Raw genomic sequence first — 26,346 nt, forward strand, 5'->3', positions numbered from 1 at the left:
ATCGGATCTTCAGTCCAGTGGTCAACTCTCAACTTCAGCTCCAGGACCCTTGCCTTTTATGGAAGAAAACTGGTCAAGCCCACCGATCACCAGAGAAGCCTCTCATGCAAATGTGGCCGTTGGCTGTCCAAATGGACAGCCAGCCTCCCAGTTCAAACTGGTTCCAGGCAGGCACACTGCAGGACAAAGACCAGGGGAGTTTTGGGTACCTCCTCCAATTCCCGTCCTTTCAGGCACTCAGAGAGCCTTGGTGGGTTTTCCAAGGGAAGCCTGCCAAAGACAAGAGACTCATCAAGACTTCTCTCACTGAGGCAGGTAGAAGAAGGCTCAAGTAAGAACAAGTCATCATGAACTGGGCTTAAAAAGTACAGTCACCATTTTAGGCAAATGGTGACCCTGGCGTCCTTATCGCAGCTGCAAAGGCAGCCTGTGACAAAGTCAAGCAAAAGGGTACACTGCCGCCAGTCAGATGAACTTGCAACGGTAACTTAAAGTTACTGCAACAGTGAGAAAAGGGAGACAATGTTTCCCCTCAGTACTCCACATAGGGTAGGGGGTGCTGATGACACAAAATAAAATACAGGAAGGACAAAAGGGTGTCCGCTTGCCCTGGTAACATGTGTTAACACAGGTAAAGTAAAAAGGGAACTTCTTGCAACACTGCACAGGAAAGTGCTGTGTGCTTCAATAATAAAATGTAGATGCCAGAAAACATGGAGGAAAGCAAAACTCCATTGAAAAGTACCCAAAAGAGGTCAAAGGATTTCCCCAGGTTAGAGTAAATGAATGGGTGAGTGTGGAAAAAGGTTTCCACTCACTCAGAAGAATTAGTCCAAAACTTCCAGTAGTCCAGCATAAAGTGCTGGGCGACTCACAGGTGGGAAGAATTATTCTCAAAAAGGAAATTCTACCTAACAGGAACCCCCTGGTTCATAAGTCCACACCAATTGTTCTCTTTGGGCTCCCCAGCAAGAGGAGCCCAAGAATGCTGGGGTACTTTTTCCAGATAGCTCCCTCCTGGTCTTTATCCCTCCCTTTGGTCTTGTGTCTCACTGGGGTCTGGTTTGTCTCATCCTGACTTGGGGTGTGGTTTTTCTCACTCCGCCTAGGGTCTGGTTTCTCTGAAGGGGCTTCGGCGTCGGTTCCTCTTCGCACCTCTTGTTTGTTGCTCAAACGCCCTCTGCTGTTTGAGACTCTCTCTGGGCCGGGCTTCTCCGGTACATGGCTTGTCAGGGATGTTGCACGTTCCACCATGCCGAGCATAGGCTTACTTCTTCTTGCCATGTCTCCCAGGAGGAGGTCTCTCCTCCTCTGCAGCTCCCTGCGCTTCTCTCCTCCCATGTAGTGATGCTGATTGGGTCCTCCGCACAACCAGGGGTTGGGCCTATTCTCTGTTCTTTCATGACTGTTCAGAAACCATAGCAGCTCTTGGTGAAGGAAGTTAGTTATACAATTTAACTCACATACGACCAACAAAACTATTAGGTTCCTGAGACATGGGGCGGATAACATGTATCCCTAAACACACGTTATCCTGCTTGCCCTACCCCTGCGGGTGTTAAGATTAGCAAATTTACGTCCTTAGTCCCAAACGGGGTGGCTCCCCCTTGTGGAGAGAGGACGAACTCCCTGAATTTGTCGCACATCCTAGTTGCTGGTCAGCCTATGACAGCACTCACACACCAGTGGTAGGGGTCCCAGAGCAAGTGTTATTCCACACTGTGTCAGTTGAGTCAGATTATTCTTGTCACGTAAATACCCCGAGCACTGCAACATTGTTTTCTGAATTTAGAACTGTACAGATGTCAGTTATTTGCTGTAAAATACTAACAATACACCTCACTCAGATATTAATCACAAATACTGTTCATTTGAAGCAGTGAGACTGGGGAACAGGAAGAGCAATTAATTAACAACACAATTATGAAATTTTAGCAGAAGGAATAGATGCAGTTTTAAAAGGCTTAACGCTTTGAAAAGATCACTAGCAAGTACACCTTGCTAAATTATCGAAGACATCGCACATTGTGAAGACAACTTTTTAGTCAGATAATTCATATATAATTTGTCCATTGGATCACTCCATAGCATTCAATTTACAATTAGGGGGGCGGCTTTTTTAATGTGGCAAATTTGCTTTGAATGTGCTCTAGACATTCCCTATTGACTGGTATTTTGAAAGGGGAAGGAGTGTTAGGGTCTTTCTTGAGCAGCAAATACTAATTTCTGTATCGTAATGGAAGGGTGCTACCTTTTCTTCAGAAAAAAAGGCCACTCCATATAGATAATGCGGACAGTGAAACCTTTTTAATAAATGAACGAAAGACCGCTTATTTATAATGGAATTTATTTTTTATTTATTTGCATTTTTAAATCGCTCACACCATCCGGGGGCATCAAGGCGCTGTTAGATTTTTTTTTCTTTTTTGTCTTAGTTGTCTTTTTATAATGCACTTAAATACCTAGAGGTTTCTAAGCGCGGACCCATGGATCGAGCCTGTGTTGCTTCGTGTCGTCTTGCTTCCAAGGCGAGCACGTTGCCACTGAGCTATCCTCCCGGGAATTAAAGTTTACATTCATGTGGAAGTATTTCTAACTTCCAAAGAACTTCTGTCCAATCTGTGGCCACATCTAAATGTCTGAACTTCAACATTGAAGCTGCTATTGCTGCCAAGTGGGTTAATGTTGGATTGCAATGTCAGATATTTCTATCCTTCTGAAAATGCAATATTTGTTGGATCATTTTCAAATGTATTTGGTATTGTATGCACTTGACCTGGAAACTTATGCTGGGCATGCATCTGATAAGTCAACATTCTACTTAACAAGGCCAACGTGCACCAAGAGGAGCCATATTACACATGATTTTCACTGGTGCTTCCAACTAAGGACAGTCATTCCGCACCATTTTAGTGCTAGAGTAACAGGCAATGGAGCTAGCATTGTATTGCTCTAATCCATATCACATAGACATTGTGTCCCTCTGGCAAAGAGAAAACGCAATATATGACCGCATAGAGCAAGGCACGTATGCATATACAAATAAGAGAAGGGTATATCATTCGATATTGATTAAATAGGAACAGCGTATTCATCAATATATTACTACGCGCAGATTTTTTGTGTGTTCCCAATTAGTGGCAGTGCGAATACATTGCTAACTTATTTGGATAGGTGCTAATTAGATATCGCATGCATATACCCTGTTCTCACACGTGCAAAGTGCATGGGCAAACGTACCATAATTCAATACTTAATGGTGAAGAATCATTTCGAGAGTCAGGTATTGTATTTTGCTAATCAATAAATATTGGCTCAAAGTGAATATCGAATGCGGGGGGTATTCCAAATTGTATGAGCTTTGGCCCCAAAACATTGAAGCCATAGTTGTATTTTCATAGAAACGTGGAATGGCAGTCAAATAGTTGTTTTTTGTGGGTAAGTGAATAGTCTGCAAAGGTGGAGAATTATAAGGCTAACTAAGGTGACCAGGGCACTGGTATTACTTCCAATCCTCTGCTGCACCAACAAGACAGAATAAATTGACTTACCATACAACGCAACCAGTTCTGTGATCATGTAGGCCACAGCTGAGTGATGAATGACACCCGTATTGAAAAGGCTAACAATATTTGAAGCGACAACACAAGGTATCCATGATGCCAGAGAAACCTCCAGCTTCATTGCCAGGATCTTGATTGTGAACATTTCCTGAAAATAAGAGAAATAAATACAGTGAGCGGGACAGAAAGCTATTCCTTATGGGACTCATTCCCCACTAGAATACCACATTTCAAAATATTTTAAGGGTACCCTGCCTGGGTTACATACCCACATTCTGTGAGCACAGTAGAACATAAGAAAGACAAGAGAATGGCCATGGGTCCAAGAAGAACGCAGAAAGGGAAGGGGTTGATATTTTGTGGCCGAGTGGCAAAAAGTTTTAGGATGTTTAGAAAAATGTTCGAAACAAGATCTCAGCAGAGAATGTTGCTGTGTGCCAGTGGAAAGGTTTTTGTTGCAGATAAACTATAAGTTAGTATCAACTGCTACGAAAATCGAGAAACCTCCAGCAGATCAGAAGCAGATGGTATCTGATGGAGCAGGAACACACCACATGTAGATCCATGACAGATGGCACATTAGATGGTATGTCTTAATCTCAGGGACCATCTAAAAGCAGTAGTAACATGTATGGCCATATTTCTCAAACTGGTAGAACACCTGGTGGACCAGATACACATCTCCTGTCAGCCACCGCAAGCTTAATGTTGAAAATGCTATACAAGTAGAATGTAGGTTATAGAAAGAAAATAGGGTAATGGTAATTACATTTTTAAGAACACCTGATGTAGACAACTATAAGATTGAGGACAATGTAGAGCAGATTTATCGGAAAAACGTTGTTTTGTTAGAAGAAAAGTAAATAAACAAAAAGAAAAACATTAGACCAACTGCTATTGCCGATGCATTCTTTTCTTGGAAATATATTTTCCGCATAATATCGGGCATAACTCCCTTCCTCCTTTTTGGCCACCATCTATTGTGATAAATGATAAAAACTTTCTTTGCCTTGAAGCTCGGAAACATTTGGGTATTCAAGTACTTAAATAAAAGACCCCATTTTTCTGCAACAAGGTTCTGAATAGGTCACTTGGCCAATAAATAGGTTTTCATTGTTTATTAAAAGTAATTCATATGGGAAAAGGGCAACTTGGGCTCCAAATCGAAGGGTGGTCCCTGTAGACTTTGCCTCGACCTTGAAGGGTGTGACCTTGAAGGGTGCTCCCACCTCCCAAGCCCAGGATTTTCCTACTCTCAAAAAGTCTTGATAAATACTTCTTCACTACAGCCAGGGCTACCCCGACTGTCTGAACTGACCCTACTCTTATTCATCTGCCATACTCAGGGACATGCAAAGCTACATAATCAGGGATTCAGATTCCCCTCTCATGTGGTTTCTGGTGACAGTCTTTCCATGATTCAGCTCTCTCAATATGCCACACTTCTCGCTCTTTCTCCACCTTTCACTCTGCCTTTCTACCCTCCTCCTGATCTAATCAATTTTCTCACTGTTAGGCGGAAACCTGTGCAGTTCCCTCTGGGACCACTGCAAAAGATTTAGGACTACAGGTGTTTGGCAGTAAAACCACTTGGTAGCAGTCTGTACCACACAGATTCACTTGGTAGCTGTGGCTGAGCAGTCAGACTTCCCTCAAGAAGAGTTAGGCAGTATGTGGAGTATACAAAATAGGGCAATCTACACAGTAAGACAAGCAAACACGCAACAAGGCTTCGGTGTAAAGACATATAGTTATTTATTTATAAGAACACATCTATAGAAAACACTCTGGCACTCAATACGGCAAACGATTTTAATCACAATTACTCTACGAAGAAAATATCAATCCTCCTAACAATAGTTCGGCAAGTCTAGGTTCAACGGCATCACTTATTTGCAGACAGAGGTGTATGCTTTAACCTAGATGGCACTCTAGTATTCGTTAGGACGGGAGAGAAAAATAAGGCGACTCGGTACCAATACTTTACGGACAAATGCAAGGCAAGTAAGGCAGGGTCTACTGTAGATAACAAAGTTCAGAGGCCAGGCCCACTCGGAGAGAGGCAAGGCGATATGTCCCAAAAAGTGTCTCAGTGGAAATGCACTTCGAGTCTTTATCGCAAATTGTTATGGAAAGATTGGACCAGTTCAGAACAACAAGTTAAAGAAAGCTTGAAGGCGACCCAATGGAAAGGCGAGGATTAAGACACCTCACTCTATCCGGCAGAAAGGGAAGCCAGGCGGACACGGTACCTTTTTTGTGGAGAGACAGCTCCGGCAGGGGCAGTTGTTCCTGGTGGTGGATGCACGTCGGGTCGTTGCCAAGAGTAGAGATGATCTTGTCGTCGAAGAAAAGTGAAGTCTGGTGCACCACCAGGGAAGAGACAAGCCGCGGAGTGCTCCGTCACAAGGCACCACCTTTTGGTCGCGGTACAGGGGTAGTGGCTATCCGGTTGCCGAGGTGCTCTGCACGGGCAATTCGACAACTGCGTCCTGGAGCGAAGAAAAAGCAAAGGGGACTGGTTGTTCCCACCAGTCAGGGGAAGAGACTCTCCGGCAGGGAGATCTCCTCTGTCGTCGGGAAGTGGTGAGTCGGTTCCGCAGGGCTCCACCGGAGGTGTCGTCGTTGCAGGTCGGCTCAGCTTTACCCTCGTCGGATTCTTAGGTCCTGTGGCGACTTCTGAAGATCCAGTCCCAAAAGCCCTGCTTTTATGCAGAAAACCCCCATTCATTCAGCCTAGCTGTCAATCAAAACACGCTAGGTGGTGAGCGGGGTGGCTCTAGAAAACAACAGGGAAAGCTTATACAGCTAAGGTGCATGGTACACCGTGTTCATCCTTTAACCGTTAACAAGGTAACGTCTGGTAACACAACAAAAAACGGTTTTGTGGGAAGGTAGGTATTCAAGGTTCATCAAAGGATTGCAAAACAAATGAATCAAAGGATTGCAAAACAAATGAATCAATTAGAGTGCTCGCACTCAACACACATGAAAAGGGGGGGAGGACCACCCGACTCGGCGTACCTGACCCTAAGGAGGAACACCCTGAACCTGGCGGGGGTGCCTGTCCCTGGGTGGCGTGTGGTGTATCGCCTACTAAAAAGATATAGAGGAGAGTGCTGTCCCTCAACCTTCTATACTAATGGCAGTGTCTGGAAACAGACACGGGTCGTCCAACAAAAAACGTTTAAAACAGTGGTAGACTCCAGAGGGTAAAGCAGCATACACCAAGACAATGAATAAGGTCTTGAGACTGCTTAATTTTGAACGTGGATCCAACCTGGGAGTCAGGTCAACTGCTTACGTTCCGTCCAGAGTGTGCAACTTTAATGGTACCCGTAGGTCACTATGGTTTGGGTATGTAAGAGTACTGGTGGAGTGACCACTGGTGGGTAAATAAAATGACCAGCCAGGGGGCTGGAGGGCTAGACAAGGCTCTTATAAAAATGTGTGGCTCACTCAGTAATAATGAGTGTGCTACAGTAGGTCGTTTCCAGAGGATTGCGTCTCTTTGGTTGGTGTATAAGAGATCAAACATGGGTCATGAGCGTAAGCAGTTGACCTGATTCACAGGTTGGATCCACGTTCAAAATTAAGCAGTCTCAAGACCTTATTCATTGTCTTGGTGTATGCTGCTTTACCCTCTGGAGTCTACCACTGTTTTAAACGTTTTTTGTTGGACGACCCGTGTCTGTTTCCAGACACTGCCATTAGTATAGAAGGTTGAGGGACAGCACTCTCCTCTATATCTTTTTAGTAGGCGATACACCACACGCCACCCAGGGACAGGCACCCCCGCCAGGTTCAGGGTGTTCTTCCTTAGGGTCAGGTACGCCGAGCGGGGTGGCTCACCACTTGGGCCAATCACACTAGAGTGCGACCGGAGTTGGCAAGGCAACTCGGTCCAGGGTGCCTAAACCCCCTCCCACACCCCTCTGGTAACCCAGACAGAATGGCAACACTTTGGAGGGTCTCTGTACAGAAGCCTGCCAAAAGTGTAACAAAGGGCTCAACCTTTGGTTTAGGAGTCACAGAGACGAACACAGACGCCATTTTAAAAACCGAGTTCTGGCAGAAAATACCATCCGAGAGAGATTAACGAGAAAAAGTATCAATCTCCAACAATGGGAAGAATCCCATAGGGTTACATTCGGAGTCGAATATAACAAGTAGTTTCCACTGCCACCAGCCAAAACTCGACGAGGGGGGACGGGACAGTGCCCCCTCGAATAACAGACCCAGGAGTAATGGAATTACCCCTACTAGTACGTTCACAATAGGATGGTTTGTACTAGTTCTGTTAGTAAATTTAGGTCTAGTAAAGCCAATGGTGACTTTACATGCCCGGGGAGACAGTAGTCAGTCCCCGGGTATGGAGTCTATGATGGAGGTCCGCTAGGACGCCCCAGTGCTACGGCACGGAGGGTGCAGTGTAACACACATAGCAAAACATATGGGACCCTATGGAGTAAAAGACCCCATAGCCCATAGAACACATTGACATTCAAAGGAATTACACAAATTCATGTCCAAGAGTGGGAGAAAAAGAGTCTCACTCTTGGCAGGATGGAAAAAACAAACTCCAGAAATCCAGCAAAGCTGCTGGGGGACTCACTAGGTTAGGAAATTCAGCCTAAACAGAGAATTCTCCCTAACACTCACTTTTACTGTCTCCATCTCCCTCCTGAGCTAACTCCTGCCCTTAATACTCCTACCTCTGTTCTTCTCCATACAACTATCACTATCTCCCTCTCTCTGCCTCTCTACTACCCGACTTCTCCCAATTTACCTCTTATGCCTCCTATGTCCACTCCTGCTTAACGTTTCTGGTCTTACTTCTTTCTCTCTTTCTCTGTCTATGTCTCCTCAACAACAATCAACTCACCCTTATCTCCTTTGCACAGTATTGTTGATCACTCCCTCACTCGCCCCCAATCAAAGAACTAAAAATTGGTAGCACTCTGTCAATCCCAACACATTACCTTCCTTCTCTCTCCACACACTGAAAGTCTCTTCCAAGTCCTCCTCCACCGGCTGAACACCCCTCTCTGTTCTCTTGCTCTTTCTCCAAACTCACCCAAACACCCCTCTGTTCCCATTGAGCATCTTGCTTCTCTAGACCAATCACTAGCTAGGTTAATCACATCTACTCCTATCTCCCCTTGTGGGCTGAATTTTGCGAGAACATCTGCATAAGGGCCCCTTAGCACATCCCTCTTTCCACTCTACATATTTCTCTAGCCAGTAATGCAGTCACTATTGTTCTTTGTTCTCTGGTTTCTCTCCTGTACCAAATACTTCAATGTCCACCAAGGCTGTGGGCATGGTTCCCTGGTCCCCCCTATGTTTGTGGCATTCTCTGGCGGTTCTAGCTACATTGCTGATGGTTCCTGGGTCTCCTGTAGTGTGCTTGGGCATCCCGTAGTGGTTGTTCGGTTTCACATTTGGTTCCTGAATGGTGTGAACAGTACCCCAGATAAGAATTTGAAGTGGGAGTATGTTACTCCCAATTTTTTTAAGTTAGGATCAAAATGATTTTTTAGGGAGTAAAAATGTAAATCCTATTCACAGTGAGATTATTTAATCCAAGTCCTCCTCCACCTGCTGAACCCTCCTCTCTGTTCTGTTGCTCTTCGTCCAAACTCACCCAAACACCTCTTTGCTCCCATTAAGCAGCTTGCTTCTCTGGACCAATCACTAGCTAAGCTAATCACATCTACTCCCATTTCCCTTTGTGGGTTGGCATTTTCAGAGGACATCTTCACAAGGGCCCCTTAGCCACTCCCTCTTCCCATTCTACATTCTTCTCTAGCCAGTAATGCATTCACTATTGTTCTTTGTTCTCTGGTTCTCTCGTGTACCAAATACTTCAATGTCTACCAAGGCTTTTGGCAGGGTTCTCTGGTCTCCCCTATGTGTGTGTCATTCTCCGGTGGTTCCAGCTACATTGCTGCTGGTCCCTGGCTCTCCTGTAGCATGCTTGGGCATCCCATAGTGGTTGTTCGGTTTCAAATTTGGTTCCTGAATGGTGCCCCAGATAAGAATTTTAAGTGGGAGTATTTAACTCCAAATTTTTTAAAGTTGGATGTAAAATAATTTTTGGGGAGTAAAAACGTAAGTCTTATTCTAACACAAGTGTTTCATAAGAATCATTTCTTTGAACCAAGTTATTCATTCACATTAAAAGGAGGTACATTGTTATCTCTTCAGATCAGGCAGAAATAAAAGTAGTTTCTTCCTATGCTCTACATGTACTACTCGTCCAAACATATCCATGGGCTGTATGGATGAAAGCATGTGTCCGTTTTCAATTTTTTATGGGAGTATTTTTACTCCCTATTTGTATTTTTGGGGAGTATCTGCCCATTTTTAGGGAGTAAAAGTGGCCGAAACACCCATTATCTGCAGGGCTGGGTGTGAAGCTTAGTCTATTCCCATTAGGGCAGCCAGTTTATTTCTTCTGTCTCGTTGAATGGTGCTGCCTCCCAGAAATCATTATCCACCACAGGGGTCTGTGGAGTCTGATGCAGACTGGTAATTTTATTGTCTCCGGAAACACCTAAAGGGAAGAGAAATAGACTGGACTTGGACAGAGCCTGATAGTTATTGGGTCAGGGAAAGAGGTAAAAATATAGGAGCATAGCTCTATGCAGCCTGTGGAGCAGAGGACGGGCGTCCCCTTCAGATCCCTCACACCACCTCTGGATTAGATCGAACTCGGGCATTGTGCTGGTAGGCTGCCTACCACGGGTTGACAGGGGTCCTTTGCCCCTCTTCAATGGGTAAAACCCATGACCCTGTCCTATTACCAAATCGGTGGAGCTCATTTTACTGACAAAATAAAAGTGAAATGTTGTGTCACAGTGTTAAGACTTGAATGTGCGATCCCTACATGTCAAGACGTGAATAGTTGAAGCAAAATCTTTAGAGTGCATAATTTTCTGATCTAAATTATTTGCTTTGAATAGTTATATTTTTTACAATCCTATGTTAAATTCAGGCAAAACATACCTTTTAAACATTCAAAATAAAAGAGAGCGAGTAAAGGAAAGATAGTCTGATGACATAATCCACTTTCGAGGTCCCTGAAAAACTGCCAGATCCCTCCAGTCCACAAAGCCCTGATGTCTGGTAAAGAAGGAAGTGACACGAATAAAGGAAACCGGAAGAAGAAATAAACAAAGCCCCTGTGGGAAGTGGGTTCAAAGGACACAGGTAAGAAACACAATTAGTGTTTACACAAATATGGGGAGGGAAGTGGAAGATACAATGAAGTCCCCTGCCTTTTCCTGGAGGTAGTGGGCGGTGTTGTATAGCCACCCGTGCCGCGGGTGGCTCACACGCATACATGCACGCACGCACACACTCAGAGAGACACGGGACGCGATGCTGCCTGCTACGCGTCCCGGCAGCAACTGCCCACACGGACGCGGTTTATTAACCTGCGCATGCGCGGGTCCCGAACGAGGCTCGCGCATGCGCTACAACTAACTAGGATGTCACATCCCTTATTTTTTCCATCAACAAAACAGTTCAACAATATGGCGCTCTAACAACGCAAACTGGTAAACACAAACTGGATACTCCCATCACTGATTACAGCCCATGGAGACCTCTGCTCAGTCCCCTGAGTCCAGGACATAGTCCTTGAGGTGAGCCGGCAGTCTCCGGTCGCTCCGCACGGAGTACCTCGAGGTACCCGGCAAAGTTCCACTGTTACTGACGCCCCCGGGGGCGATGGCCCTGGTGGGATCCTCGACTGGGGCCTCGGGGATAGTGTCCTGGTGTGGCATTTCCTCTAGACCTGTGGCCTCTGGTGATGTGCCCACTTTTTTGAAGAAAGACCTATTGCGGGTGACAGTGCCGCGGTCACAGGCCGCTGTCACCATAGTTCCTTTCACGTGGGTGACCTTCCACGGGCGAGGCTCGTATGGTAGAGACAGTTTGCCCTCGGGGTGTCGGTTCCGAACCAAGACGGAGTCCCCGACACACACCTCGGTGTCGTGCAGCCCTCGTCTCTCGCTCTCCTTCTGATTGTGCGTGGCGCGCTCATCTCTAACTGCCCTCTACTTCTGGTATCATTCCCCGAGGGCAACGCCCGAACAGGGCCTCCGCAGGGGCAAACCCCGTCGATTGGTGAGGCGTGATGCGATATTCTTGCAGAAACTCCACGAGCTTTTTCAGAAGGTCTTCACCCCCACTGGCGGAAATCCTCAGTACCTTATTCAAGGTACGCATCATCCTTTCGGCCTCTCCGTTCGCTCGAGGCCACAGCGGGGATACCCTGCGGTGACGGATCCCCCTATGTTGGAGATACTGGGCAAACTGGCTGCCGGTAAATGGCGGTCCATTGCCCGAGCAAAGTATCTCTGGGAATCCATGCGTCGCAAACATTTTGTCTAGGGCCCTTGTGGTAAACTCCGCCGCTGTGGACTCCACTACCTCCACCTCCGGATACCTCGACCACTGATCCACCGCCACCAGAAGATACATGCCCCGACCAGTCGAGCCAAAGTCCACGTGGACGGTTCCCCACGGCTTCTCACTCCATTCCATAGAACTGATAGGTGGGGCCTTGTCTCCTGGGCTGGCTGCTTGGCACGACAAGCACTTTCTCACAAAACTCTCCACCATCCCCTCCAAATCAGGAAACCAGACCTTTGGCCGAAGTCTCGCCTTGGTCTTGACGACCCCTTGATGCCCGATATGCGCCAGCTCTAATACGCACCCCCTTAACACCTGCGGGATCACAATCTGCCTCCCTCTTAGAATCAGACCATCATCTGAGACCGACAGTTCGTCCCGTACCTTCCAGAGTGCCCGCAGGTCCTTTTGGGCATCTGACTGTCGCCTTGAATTGTTACGCAGCACCTCTATCCAGTCGCCACTTCTCACGGCCGCCTTGATGATGCCGAACACCTCATCCTTGGATGATTCCGTCGCTATAGCCAGCCTCGACAGCGCCACCGGTAGCACCCCATCCACCACGTGACAGAGCAATCCTTGGCAGTCGGACACGCCACCGTCCTTGTCTGTATTCTCTGTGTTGGGGTGTCGTGAGAGATAGTTCGCCGGGTTGTTGGTTCCCGGTCTGTATATTAGTCAAACCCCATACTCCATTAGGGCTAACATCCACCTCTCGATCCTGGGCGGCGGCTTCGAAGACACCCCCGCCAATATGGGCAGCAGCGGCTTGTGGTCCGTCACCACTAAGACAGGCTTGCCCAGGATGTACAATCGAAAATGGTGACAGCCCCACAGAATGGCTAGCTCCTCCCTTTCAATTTGCGAATATCGCATTTCGGTGTTGGAGAGAGCCTTACTCGCGTACGCGATGGGACGCATGTCCCCCCTTTCATCAGGCTGCAATAGTACTGCCCCAACACCCATGGGACTGGCATCCACAACAATCTCCGATTCCACGGAAGGGTTAAAGTACGCCATGGTGTCCCCATCGGACAGAGCATTCTTGAGGGCCTGAAATGCCTCCTGTTCCTTGCACTCCCACCTCCACACGGCGTCGTTCCTGGTCAGCGCCCTGAGGGGTTCAGACAAGGAAGCCAAACCCTTGATGAAGCGCCCACAGTAATTCACCATCCCCAAGAAGTTCCTTACCTCCGTGGGGGATGATGGTGCCGCAGCTTCTCGAATGTCTCTGATCTTAGCTGGATCCGGTGACACTCCAGCGACGCAAAAAATAAATCCAAAGAACCCTATCCGGTCTTTAAAAAATTCACACTTTTGACGGTGTAGTGTAAGTCCCAGATCACTCAACCTTTTCAGCGTGCTCTCGAGCCTCTTCATGTGTTCGGCTTCCGAGTCGGCAAACACCAAGATGTCGTCACTCATGTTCAAGACGCCTTTGAGGCCTGCCAGCGCCCCCCTAATAGTGTTCTGGAAGACTTCGGCGGCCGATGAAATGCCGAAGCTCAGGCGCTTAAATTGATAAAGGCCTTCGTGTGTGGTAAAGGTCGTGATGAATCTAGAGTCTGGGTGGAGCTCAAGCTGGTGATAGCCCGCCCGTAGATCCAATTTCGAAAAAACTTTCGCCGCCTGCAACTCCCCATTGATATCATCGTCGGCGTTAAGTGTCTCACTCTCTTAATTGCGGCGTTGGGGAGACGCATATCTACACAAATTCTCACCGCCCCAGGCTGTTTCGGTTTGGGCGCCACCACAATGGGCGAAACCCAGGGCGTCGGTCCTTCCACCCTCTCGATAATGTCCATACTGACAAGCGACCGGAGCTCCTCTTCCACTTTCTCTCGAAGATGAAACGGAATTCGCCTATGCTTGAGAGCTGTTGGTCTGATCGTGTCGTCAATGTGCAGACGGACCAGGGGCGCCTTCAACTTCCCAACTCCTTCAAAAATGCCCGCAAACCTGTCCAGCAGTGTCTCAATATCCACCTGATAGACCTCTAGTGCAAAGTGAACCAGGTTCAGGGCTTCGGATGCAGCACAGCTGAGTAGAGAGTGGGGACTCACATCTGTAATGAAAAATCGGGCCTTTATGGTCTTTCCGCCCCTGGATACAGGCGCTACAAACACCCCCTTGATGGGGAGCGGAGTGTCTCCGCCAAACGTGAAAATCCTTGCCGTCGAAATGTCCAGCACGGGAGGGCCAGGAATCTTCTGGTAATGTTCCGAGGCCAGCACGCATACTGAGGCCCCTGTGTCAATTAGCACTTGTGTCGGCACCCCTTGAATGCTCACAACACATTTGGGCTGTCTTTTACTCTTCGCCCCAGTAGCGATGCTCGAGATGTAAAATACTTTGTCTTCCTCCTCCTCTTCTTCCTCAGCTAGTTGAAGTCTCTGCATTTCTTGCTCCAAAGCCGCAATGCTCCTCTGCCTTCTCGAACCACCCCCTCGTACCCTGGCCGGGCCCCTCTGTGTTGACACTGGAGCTGGGGCACGACACATACGGGCGTAGTGTCCTGGTCCGTTGCACCGGCCACATGACCTCGATTTGGCCGGACACTCTTCAGAGTGGGGCAAATCATATCCGCAATACTGGCAGATAGATCCAGACCCTGTCGGGGAACGAGTTTCCTGTCGTTTCTGACCCCACTTGTCTTTCGGCGCAGTCTGTTTACTGATAGCAAATGCCTCTTCCGATTTTCCAGGGCGCACTGCTGCGTCCACCTTGGCACCTCTCGACTCCGCCAGCTCATAGGTTCTACAACTGTCTAGGATTTGTTTTAAGGGTCCAGCCCGGTTCCCTCAACACTTGCCTTCGTAGTTTTCCAGAGCAACACCCTTGAAGTACTTGATTCCTAATCATCGACTCCTCATTGTCCCATCGGCACGTGGTGGCCATGAGCCGCAGTCGAAAACTGATCTAGTGACTCCTCCTCCCGCTGTTTTTCGCCACAGAAGAGAAACCTCTCGTAGTCGACGTTAGAGAGTGGTATAAAGTGATTTTCCAGAGCAGTTTTGACGGCATCATATGTGACTACCTGCAGGTTCAGGGATTCATATATGCGTATGACATCCAGGCCTGCCGAGTACAAAAGAGTGGCCCTCTTCGCATCGTCATTGGTTATCCCAGTCGCTGTAAAGTACATATCAAGTTTTTTTATCCATAGCAACCATCTTGGACCCAACTTCGAAGGGGGACCGGACACATCAAACTCCTGCATGGGTAACAACGACCCCTGCTGTGCTTTCACCACCATAGTCGCAGCTTCCGCCTCTCCGTCACTTTCCACCATGTTTACAGGTCGCACAGGCAGCTCCTTATGGCTCAGAGGCCGCAAACCTGACTTGGGTGGGCAGTGCACGTACCTCACGTTACTGTACGGTGGAATTCAGCATGCCATTGCTCCCCTACAGCTTAGTGTGTCTTCCTTGTTGCCAGCTGTGCTTTCCAGCCACCTTTTGTTTGGCAGCGATACGATGACTGCCAGAGTTCCAAAAATTCTGTTAATGTGGTATGAGCAGCGCACAAGCACCTTTTCAGGCCGCTACTGCTGCATACCAGACGCTAGGGCACCATGGATTTGTTCCCGCTGGGTCCGTGACTCACCACCGTGTAGCGTCGCCGATGTAAAACACGCCGTGTTCATCAAGTGAACGTTGCGATGGTATCCCGCCTCATCGCCAGTTGTTATATAGCCACCCGTGCCTCGGGTGGCTCACACGCATACATGCACGCACGCACACACTCAGAGAGACACGGGACGCGATGCTGCCTGTTACGCGTCCCAGCGGCAACTGCCCGCACGGACGCGGTTTATTAACCTGTGCATGCGCGGGTCCCGAACGAGGCTCGCGCATGCACTACAACTAACTGGGACGTCACAGGCGGGAAGGCTCAAGGGGGGTGAGGTACCGCCAACAGCTATGTAATGTGGGGAGCCCAGAGGAGGTACACAGGGCATATCCAGGGTCAGCCCACCTTAAACCAGGAACAGGACTGTCAAAGGTATCGCGCTTCCACAGCTGGTGACCCTTTAAGGGGCCCATAGGGGTTTAGCCAGTATGTGAATAGCCATTTACATTGTAACTGCACCATTTGGTTTCCTAATCTGATGACTGAAAATCTTGCACGAACTGAAGAGTGCACTGGCAGCATCTGATGTGGAGCGAGTGCGTCGACTGCTATTTAGCGAGGAGAGCAAGGGCGGTCCGTATTACCTCTTCTGTGATTCTTTACTTGGGATTGACAGGGTGCTTTTAGTACAGGCGACAGAAAAATACAATCTACGCCTAGATAAACACCCAAGAAGAATCAATCCCTTTATGCATGCCTATATATAATTTAATATATCAGCATTCAATAGCTTACATGGCAACTCATATACATTTTTTTTTTTAAATGTCTGTGGTATTTCTAACTAAAGACGGGATGCTTCATACAGACTGTGTGAACCTACGCATTTTGGAAAGAAAAGATTAAAAAAGGAAAAGACATACATTTTCCAAGAACATGTTTACCATTTGAAAATCAATAGCATTCTATGTTGAACCAGAATTGTCCAAAGACAATGGTTTATAGTATGAACGTTTTCCCTGATGAATGTCACAATTGATTTATTTTACAGAAACATTTTGGAATATGATTCACTCTTATGATACGACATATGATACATAATTTCCTTGGAAAACCTGAATTAAAAAAAAAAGATGCAAATATATATCTTCACATTGTTGAATGAGCTGTAAATTGTATACAGGTTGGTTTTGTGATTTTGTTGGGCTAAAAGCAGATTAACACACCCGTATATTATACAAATGTGATATCTTTGTCTTTTTATATTATTTTATTCTTCACTAAAAGTATTGTACACTTTTTATACTTAGCATCACCACTGAAAAATATGCTTAATATGCGTTTAGAGTAGAATGCTAACCCTACCCCTGGTTTGTACATATAAATACACAATTGGCCATTTGCAAACCAGTGGATTGGTCTATGTCCCTTTAGAGCAGAAATGCTTGCATCAAAAACAAATTGCAAGCTATTAAGTACAAGGAAAGAAAACCAGAGCTCTGGCAGAAAACAATTCTCCCTCTTGTCAAACCTAAAATGAACACCCATCAGCTCTTTGACTGAGAGCAAAGCTCTCTCTTGCAAGACTCTAAAGGTGGGGTCTGGATAACTGGTCCCCATAATTATGTTGCAGTTGTTGCAGCCCCAAGCCTCTCCTACCTTGCTCCCATGTGTTTTTGTTAGATTTATCTGTACTATCGTGTCTGGCTTTCTAGCATCGTTATATTGCAAATTAAATAATGTCTTGGGCCTCTTTGGATATTTGGAGTTACGTTCTTCTCAGATGATACCACTGCTACCAAATGAACGCTTTTAGATTTTATACCCATGCCTGCATTTCAACCATCAAACATTTGCATAAACATGACAGAATGGTTGAAAATGTTTGGTGACCATGATTGGTGCAAACAGCTCTATTTTTTTATTTTTTTTATTTATTAAACAGCTCTACTCTGGCTGAGGGCATGGTTTTAAAATATATATATATATATATATATTACAAATGTTTTCACGATAACAATTGTTCCTTGTATTCCATTAGGTTGGTATGGACTACAAGTAGTCACTGTCATGCAATTGTGATTGTCAGTTGGGTTCTCATTCATTCGCACCCAAGGAAGCATGCTCATTCAATCAGGTGGCTGGAAGAGTGGAGGAAAATACACTGTATACTGCCGGCTCATTCCAGACACTTGAGGCCCTTCCCTGGGTGGCACCATCTTGATTGTAGGGAGGCAACAGGGCGCCGCTCACTGTTGCCTCCCCACCTCCCTAGCCTCTCGCCCCCAGAACAAAACATACCCTTTCTGCATGCTGTCCCTCACTACCCACATGCCCTGCTGGACTGGAGCTTTGTGCTTTGGCCCAGGAACTTCTCCCGCCTGCGGCTGCCATATAGAAATGGAAAAGGGACCTAGTCCCTTTTCCTATAGTGGCAGCTATCTTTTTTTTCTTCTTTTTCTCAGGAGATTGGCGCTGTGCAATATGAGCAGCCCATCTCACGAAAAAAGTTAAACAATTTTCACCCCGTGCAAACCCTGGGTTGCAAATAGCTATCACCCCCTTGTTGGGGGTCCGTACATGGCCGGTAACAGCCAGCAGCCCTCGCCGAAGCCCTCATTTTGCTCGGGCCTGCCTACGCTCAGGTTGGCGGGCCATTACCGGTCATGTACACTCCCCCTGCCTCCCGACTCGGTGTGATTGCTATATTAGCCTGTTAGCTGATGTCTAACTTTGAGCCATTTTCGGAGCTGCTCGAACTACGACCATGTTCTTAAAAAGGAATTGCTAATTGTTGCAGATCTCTCATTACAAATGATGAAGAAGGACGAAGGAGGCTTTGTTCTAGTCGTAATGCTAAAGGAAAGGTACTTTTTTCAATGCTTGAATACAGCATTCAAAGTACCATTTAATGTTACATTATCATGGAAATACTTTGGAACACAGTTTAATGTTTAATATCAAATATGTTTGTGTTGCTCTGTACAATGTGAATGCAACTCAGAGTGTAAAGTGCTTACATTATGTGGTGCTTCGGCTGATTACAACACTCTGCTTGGAGCTATGGATATACACAGTAATACATTCGAGCTATTGATTACATAATGATTATGTGATAACAAAGTGCTTGCTGGAGAGTTTTAAAGAGTATTGATATACTGTTACTTTTCATCAATCAAAGGCTGTGATGAACAGGAGTTTGAAGAACCGTTGGCAAGCACTGGAATTATAAAAAATATACATAACCGGGAGGAGGAAAGGAGACACAAGAAGGAGGTTGGAATGAGAGGGGTGGAGGAAAGTGCGTGGAAAGAGGTGGCTGGAGAGTAACTCATAGTAGAAGATTCGAGGGAGACCAAGAAATAAGCAAAAAGTAGTTTGGAGAGATTACTGAGAAAAAGCAAATGAAGGCCATTGAGTAGGATGGGATAACATCAAAGGAGAGGTTGGAGGAGTTTCAGGAGACTCTAAAGGAGAAGGGGGAGAAAGCGAAAGAAGGTTGATGCCGCTAGAAGGTAGGACGGGATATGGAGGAGCGCACACCCAATGCTTAACAATTATGACCCTGGGAAGGGGAGGTATGAGCATGTGGCACAGCATCAATGAGATGGTGACAAAGGGAAAGACTGGACATGAGAGGGCAGAAGGTGTAGAAGAGGCTCCCAGAGGAACAAGGTCATAGTGTCCCATTGATGAGGATAGTGAGGATGGAGAAGTGGTGAATAAGAGCAGTTCCATAGGATAGGGAATGAGAAATAAGGCTAAACTGGAGTATTTGGGTAGCTCATGTTACCAGCCACTCTGTGGAAGCACTGGTGTGTTGCCAAGTAATAGCCTGATAATCCTATAACCTCAGGCAGCACTGAGGTAAAACCCTGGTCACTTGAGTGACCAGGGTTTTACCTCAGTGTTGCCTGAGGTTATAGGATTATCATGTTTTCAGCTCTTATGTTTTGAGTAGCAAGAGCTTGTCCTGGAGCACCAGAACTTGATTTAATAATTTTTACATTTGAGAGACCAGCAAAAGTATATTTCTTGAACCGAAGTACACAGTAGTGCACTGATATCCCGTTTTTTCTGCCAAGTAAGAGCCTACCACAGCTTCTACCCTTGTTTGGACCTAGCAAGTGGCTGCCTGTGGGACCCGGATACCCAGGAAAAGGGGTCTGCCTGGAACAGAAGTCAAGAAGCAGAAGATCGCAGTCTAACAACCAAAATATCAAGAAAGACATGTGGGCGCAGTCAAAAAAACCCAGGACTGTGTGTGACTGTAAATGGATCATCAACCTCCCATATTGAGATTTATAAATCAAGACTTGAACTGTTTAATCCAAAGAGAGCTAACAAGTTACACGTTATAGGTTTTTTCATCAAAGTGTAACTCTAATAAATCTTGCTTGAGAACCATTTCCTTTTAAATCTGTCTCATGTTGATCTTACTCGTGACAGAGGATTGTGGGGACAAACTAAATGTGAGGCGAATCACAGTGACCACAAAAAGAAGGTAGACCCACGCTTAGGGTTAACGATAAGGGTTCAGGAACGCTGGGAGGGTTTAGGGTAGCCACCGATTTAAAATAAAATTAAAAAATCCAAAACAACACTAATAATTTAGATGAAAATATATGCAAAGCAATAGAAAACACACTCATACACAAAAAGGAAAGTAATAAGGCAGAATTATGAAACATAATTTTTCCAATACCAATATTGCCTGTAACTCTTGCAGGAGACATTTTTACTGTTACTGGAACCTTTCACCTGCAGGTAGCACATACATTTATGTACTCACTGCCTTAAACCCCTATGCTGTTTTTTCTATGATATATCTTGCATGTGTTCCTATCACTATATGTTAACAAGAAAGATTGCAAAAACAATGAGGGATAACAAGGACATGTTTACACTGCCCCACACTGTAGCCTTTGGGGAGGAACAACATACACATTTGGGCTCTTTGTGCTTACCGATTTCTTTATGAATCGGTCAATAACGCCAGCCAACTTCGAAGCACTCGAAGTGGTGAATCTTTCACTCTTGATGATGTTTGACAGGCTCTTCAAAATGGCTTCCATCTGCTCCTCTGACATCTACAACGAAAAAGAAATGTTACACATCAGCAAAGTAGAAATGTGGCTTGGCCTCTATATCCTTTATTAGGCCTTTCTCATATGACTACTAATTAGCATATCTAGCAAAACCACATCTGCAAATCCCAGCAGTGTCAACTGCTGTATAGGGCTGAATCCATAGGAGCCTGCAGGAGAATCATGACGTCTGAAAGTTGGTAGTGGGTTTGTCAAGCCCAGATATGGAGAACACCCAAGTATTCGGCAGAGATTTTAATGTTCATGTGGGATTTGAGTTCTCTTCTAAGCAATCATGTGCCTTATTAGGCAGAGACCCAATTGGAATGCCTTCAAAAGCAGCCAGCAACTTTATTATTCCTTTGGAGGTTGAGTTTGGCTGCTGGAACGTGTGTGGCATGGTTGATCCACACCACAGTAGTCAGAGGTGGGGAGAGTTTGGAAGGAGATTAGTGTAAGGAACTCATGGTGGCAACAGTAAAGACAGACACAAGTGGTCACAGTTCAAGGGTGTTTATTGAATCTTTATAATTGGTGAGATAAATGCCTAATCTAAACCTAAATCTAAGATGGGAGCAAGCTACGACCATCAGATAGTAATAACGCAGTCCTTGTGGCTTTTTGGCAAATAAAAAGGGCCTATACTAAAAAATCTATTGCCAATCCTTATTAACTAAGTTACAAAATAGTGTGGGGAAGTGTGTAGCGCTGAATGGCTGGGTACTTGTCCCAATACACATTCCTTTGTTGTGTCTGAGAGGCAGGAGAATGGCCTACATGCACTGTATGCCTGATTGGCTGACTGACTGCTGAATGCCCTTCTGAGTGATTGGTTGCCTGAGTGTGACCCAACAGAATGAATGAGAGACAGAACAGTATACCTGGGGGCCTCTCACTGCTAGAATTCATTCAGAAGCTGAAGTTGATACTTGAAGCTTACCCTTGAAGCCCAGCTGGAAGAAGAAGATTTGCTGCTGCATTTGCTTCGACCCGATCCAAAAGCTGTCGAGTTCATCGAGGACTGATCCTAGAGAGGAACTGGTTGGGCACCCTCTTCCCGTGCTCCAAGAGACCATCGAGCACCGCTAACCTTCGCCGAAGCTCCCTGGAAGTCAGACCCTCGACAGGCTGCCGACCGGAGACTGGGATCGCTGAGGAGAAGGAAGAGAAGCACCAGACATTGCGTCCACCGTCGTCGACCAGGGGTTTCAGGTTTGATATGACCACTGGAGGCCAGTCAATGCGGGTTGGCCAGAAGCAGGGACCGCTTGACGCCGTGCAGCCGACGACCGGGGCCGCAATGCTCCATTGATTAAGACATTCAAATCGAAGGAATCTCTCGCCAGCACCGCCGACCGCTTTGTCCCACCGGAGAAAGTCGAGGCCGCCGACGCGCCAAGGAGAATCCACTGGTGGGTTTCTTGCTGACCAAAGACCACAGAGACACCAGACGACTCAACGCCCTTGCTGAGTCAAAGTTCTTCATAGACTCTTTGTGGTCCCAAACTATCGACTTCGGGGTGCCCCGCAAGCCTTCTCCTTGCAGGACGTCTTCGACTCATCGTCAACGAGCACCACCAGGACCGAAGCAGCTGCCTCGACGCCATTGAACTTTTCATCAAGGATCCTCGACGCAAAGTTCACTCTCTTCGAGGCCCATCGTCAATCCATGGCTCCAGCCTTAAAGGGAGTCACTCAAGAAGAATCCATGGATGCCTCCTCAAGGAACTCTTGTTATTCCAGTTACATTGAGGTGGTAGAAACATTTTAGAAGGAAATAAGACTAATTGAGCAGTGTATGGACTGGGCTTGTAGTATATCTTTATTTTACATGTTGCCCAGTTGGGGGATCCTCACACAGAATTGTGGCTTAGTAGCTAAAGTACTATTGTGACAATTGTTCTAACCAACTGCTTTTCCTCATATATCTATTGTTGATTACCTTTATTGATTGATTTGTGTGACATTTGACCAGAGTACAGTTGATGCACTTTAATGAAATCTGATAATAATTGTGGTACCACTTAGAACTGTATATATTTGCCATTGTAGATTAACTGAGCACAAAGTGAGTTATTGTGATTGTGTATATAACCTTGAACCTTAATTATATAAAGACAGTGTTTTCACTAATACGGTGTGTGGACATTCGTTCGTGGGTGTTTGGGGACTAAATTGTACTTAAGAACCAGCCGCATCACCACCTGACAGCTATGCCTTGATTGCTTGACCTTCGCTACACTATAGAGAATCGTGGCTGGGGTCCTCTGTGCCTCTCCTCCGCCATATAGAGAGAAGGAGAACAGACACCCCCCTCCAGCCTTTACAATAATGTTCAAGAAATGAAAGAAGTGTTCACCAAATGATAAATCAGGATGGTAGGACTGGGTCTCCCTTCCCCATGTTTGAAGCATGGGACAAGGCGTGAGTCTCGAGCACAGCACACTCCTGGGCCTCGACAGCATGAGGTTCACAGTTTAGTTCAATGATACCAAAATCCCTTCAGAGGCTAAGTCTCTTTCCTGCAAAAGTATCTTGCCTTAGAAGGTTTGCTGATTCAAAGTAACAAACACACAAAAGTTCTCTCAGTGATTTTACACCTTAGGATCGCCCTCCGCCGGGCTCGGATCCTTATTGTAAAAACACCTCTCTTTCCGTCGGGTTCACTACGGCCTCTCTTCAACACAGTTCATGTATTCCTAACACAGTTCATGTATCGCTCAGTTTAATCAGAAAGCTGGGTTTTTCTTCTCTCTGTTCTCTTTCTGGATCCCTGAAAGGTTCACATTTGCCCGTTATCACAGTTCAGAATCGTAGTGGAAAGCGGGGTTCCCTTCCCCTAGCTTTTCTCTGGCAACAGGTCAGAGATGTTCGATTGTACAAGGGTTTTGATGCGACCCTTGTAGGACCACTCTGATGCCTCACACTACCCTTTCCTAGGGCCTTCTGGTTTTTGTAGTTTCAAAAACAGATGCTGGCCAGAGCCTTTCGAATTAGCGCCCATTCGGTGCCAGACCCCTCTGCAGCTGGACCTCAACTGGACTCTCTTTAAAGTTCTTCTTGTAAATTCCTTGCATTGAAACATTTTGCTACTCGCAACCTTGGGCAGAACACAGTTAGGTTTTCTATCAGTTTCCTCTGACTCACCGGCTGTTCTGAACCCGTTGGCTTCTTTGTTCTCTGGAGTCAAGGATACTACCATGGCAGCCAGCTTGCCTCTACGCCTGCGTTTTCATTGTGGGAGGCTCAGCGTACCATTGACATCTGCTGCTCCGCATGCCAGCTGTAACTCCCGGTCTTATGATTTCCCTTTTGGATGTTTCACGGGTCTGAGTTGAAAAGGGCAAGGGTAATTCCCCCTTTGTCATCCTTCTAGGTCTCATCACATTTTTCCTCCTTTTGTACTGCCGGTTTGGTGTAGCTGTCTCCTCGTGCGTTCAGCCTTACTTGAAGTGTGCTTTCGTGCTCTGCATTTTATCCCAGTGGGAAAGGTAAAGGGCTGTCAGGTGTGCGTGATTATTGTTAATTGCCTGACTCTGACTGTCCCGTGTGTTGGGACATGTCAGGTAAACGGCTCTGGTGTTAGTCTGTTGTCTGCTACTGTGTAAGAAAGTGTTTGTGTGGGAAAAGGGACAGGGGTAGAGCTTCTAAATATTCTACAGGGTAGGATGGGGAAAAGGTGCTACAGGGAAAGGGATAAAGCGCCTCAAACCTTGGTGTCCCACTTCCACTCCCCGAAGACCCCTAGCCAAGGTGATCCTCCCCCACTGGTTCACCCGCAGGAACTGGATTCAATAGCGATGGCCGTGTCCTGGCCACCTGGACGACAGATCTCCTGGGACCAGCGGGTAAAACACCTTCTGGTTTCTCACATTAGGCAGCAGTTTATTTTCTTGCAAAGGATGATGATTCCGTGTTGTGTAAAACCTTTGTTATTTAAGTGGGGAAGCCTTATTTCTATTTCTTAGTTTGGGAAGCCATTTTCTTTTGAAAAGCCATTTTTTTTGTTGTAATGGAAACCTTTTCTTTTTACAGAGTAACTTTTTCGTTGGGTTTATTTTGAAAATGACTGGGAAGGAGGACTAAGATGCAGTTCTGTCCATCAGAGAGTACATTGATCTTGATGCAGTGGTGAAGGTGGATGGAAATGCTACCCCCCCTCAAATCTCAAAAGGGGAGGCAGTAATACGAGGACCTTAGGTATTCTATGGGTTTCCCTTATAATTGACAATATAGCTCTCCATTCCTGTGTCTCCATGTAGACAGTATTCTTAGTGATGTCCTGTGTCCTGGGGTGGTAGAGGTGACTGTCATTTTATGACGAAGTGCCACTTTTGTAGCCCCACAATTGCGGGGCACTTCATCATAAGGTGACTAACATGGATAAATGGGGCACTTCTTCATAGAGTATGACTCTGGAAGAATACAAGTACCAGAATGAAAAGTAAAGTAGCCTAAAACATGCCCTCTGGGTTTTGAAAATGCACCGTAAGGATACAGAAGAAAAGATACTTTGTGATATAGTCAACTGCCTGTGGTTGACATGACATAGGTGGCTGCAGGTTATTATATATAACGTGAATAAAACTGAAAGCTCCACATATCAACCTCTTGATGTGTATCAAATAAGGACACATCATGAAAATATGGATCAGGTAGCGGCTGCCACCCCATGGCCACATGGGAGGATGCTATCACCGGGGAATCCGTGATTACTCCATTGGATTCATGGACCACCTCCCCTGGGGATGTATCGATATAATGGTACATTCCTTTCACTGACCATGTTCTGGTCTGAAAAAATAAGGGAACCGTTCTAGGTGGTCCATTAAATCCTTCTTTTGGTTTTGGGCTTGGTCGGCAGGAATCAAGGTAATTTTGCTTTATTCATCAGATAACATGCTAGTCAGTACCACTGTAGTGTCTTCAATTGGATTCTATCCCGAGTCCTTAAGAAGATTCACATAATACATTTGAGTCTGATAATCATAAGGCCCTGTCTGCTCTATTATTTTATAGGGGCCATGCCACTTAGAGAGCATTTTGTTCTCACAGGAAGGACGGAGAACCAGGACCTTTTGCCCAATAGAAAAGTATCTTAATACAGCTTTTCTATAATAATAGCCTTTCTGGTATTCTTGGGTGTATGATCATGTTGGCTTGTACTATAGTTCTAACTGCAGCCATATGCTCTTTTAGTATCTGGGCTATTTGGGACAGTGATATAACGGCTTTCTCCCTTTCCTCCCAGGTCTCATGCAACATATCAAGGACATCTCACGGTTCTCTACCATATACAAGTTCAAATGGAGAGAATCCTGTTGAGGATTGTGGGCTCTTTCTAATGTCAAAAAGGGCCCATGGTGTCATAACATCCCAGTTTTATCCATTGGCTTCAACCAGTTTCTTTAAAATGTGTTTTAAAGTCTCGTTGAACCGTTTGAGGGTGATGGATAGAAGTTTGCTTGGTTTTAATCTGAAGAATTTCATTTACTTCTGACATGAGTGTACTCATAAAGGCAGATCCTTGATCTGTTAAGATCTCCTTTGGAAACCCAACTGTCTAAAAAAATGGAATTAAATGATTGAGAATGTGTTGTGTCGTGTGTTATTCCGTTAAGGAAAGGCTTCAGGATAACGGGCTGCATAATGTGATATCATCAGTACGTACCAATATGAAGGGTATATCAGTGATTGGC

The 26,346-nt window shown here is 46.0% G+C and overlaps 1 protein-coding gene across 1 annotated transcript in view; it reads right to left on the reverse strand.

Annotated features, from left to right (window-relative positions):
- Positions 1 to 26,346, reverse strand: part of LOC138498547 (maestro heat-like repeat-containing protein family member 1) — a 262,370-nt gene that overhangs the window by 75,822 nt on the left and 160,202 nt on the right. The window contains exons 5-6 of the mRNA XM_069622325.1: positions 20,528 to 20,650; positions 3,552 to 3,711 (exon numbers count right to left, since the gene is read on the reverse strand). Coding sequence (XP_069478426.1) covers positions 3,552 to 3,711; positions 20,528 to 20,650 — 283 coding nt within the window. The remainder of the gene's footprint in view (positions 1 to 3,551; positions 3,712 to 20,527; positions 20,651 to 26,346) is intronic.

The sequence above is a fragment of the Ambystoma mexicanum genome, chromosome 5q (assembly GCF_040938575.1).
Source record: "Ambystoma mexicanum isolate Mex_15411 chromosome 5q, UKY_AmexF1_1, whole genome shotgun sequence".
NCBI classification, from domain to species: domain Eukaryota; kingdom Metazoa; phylum Chordata; class Amphibia; order Caudata; family Ambystomatidae; genus Ambystoma; species Ambystoma mexicanum.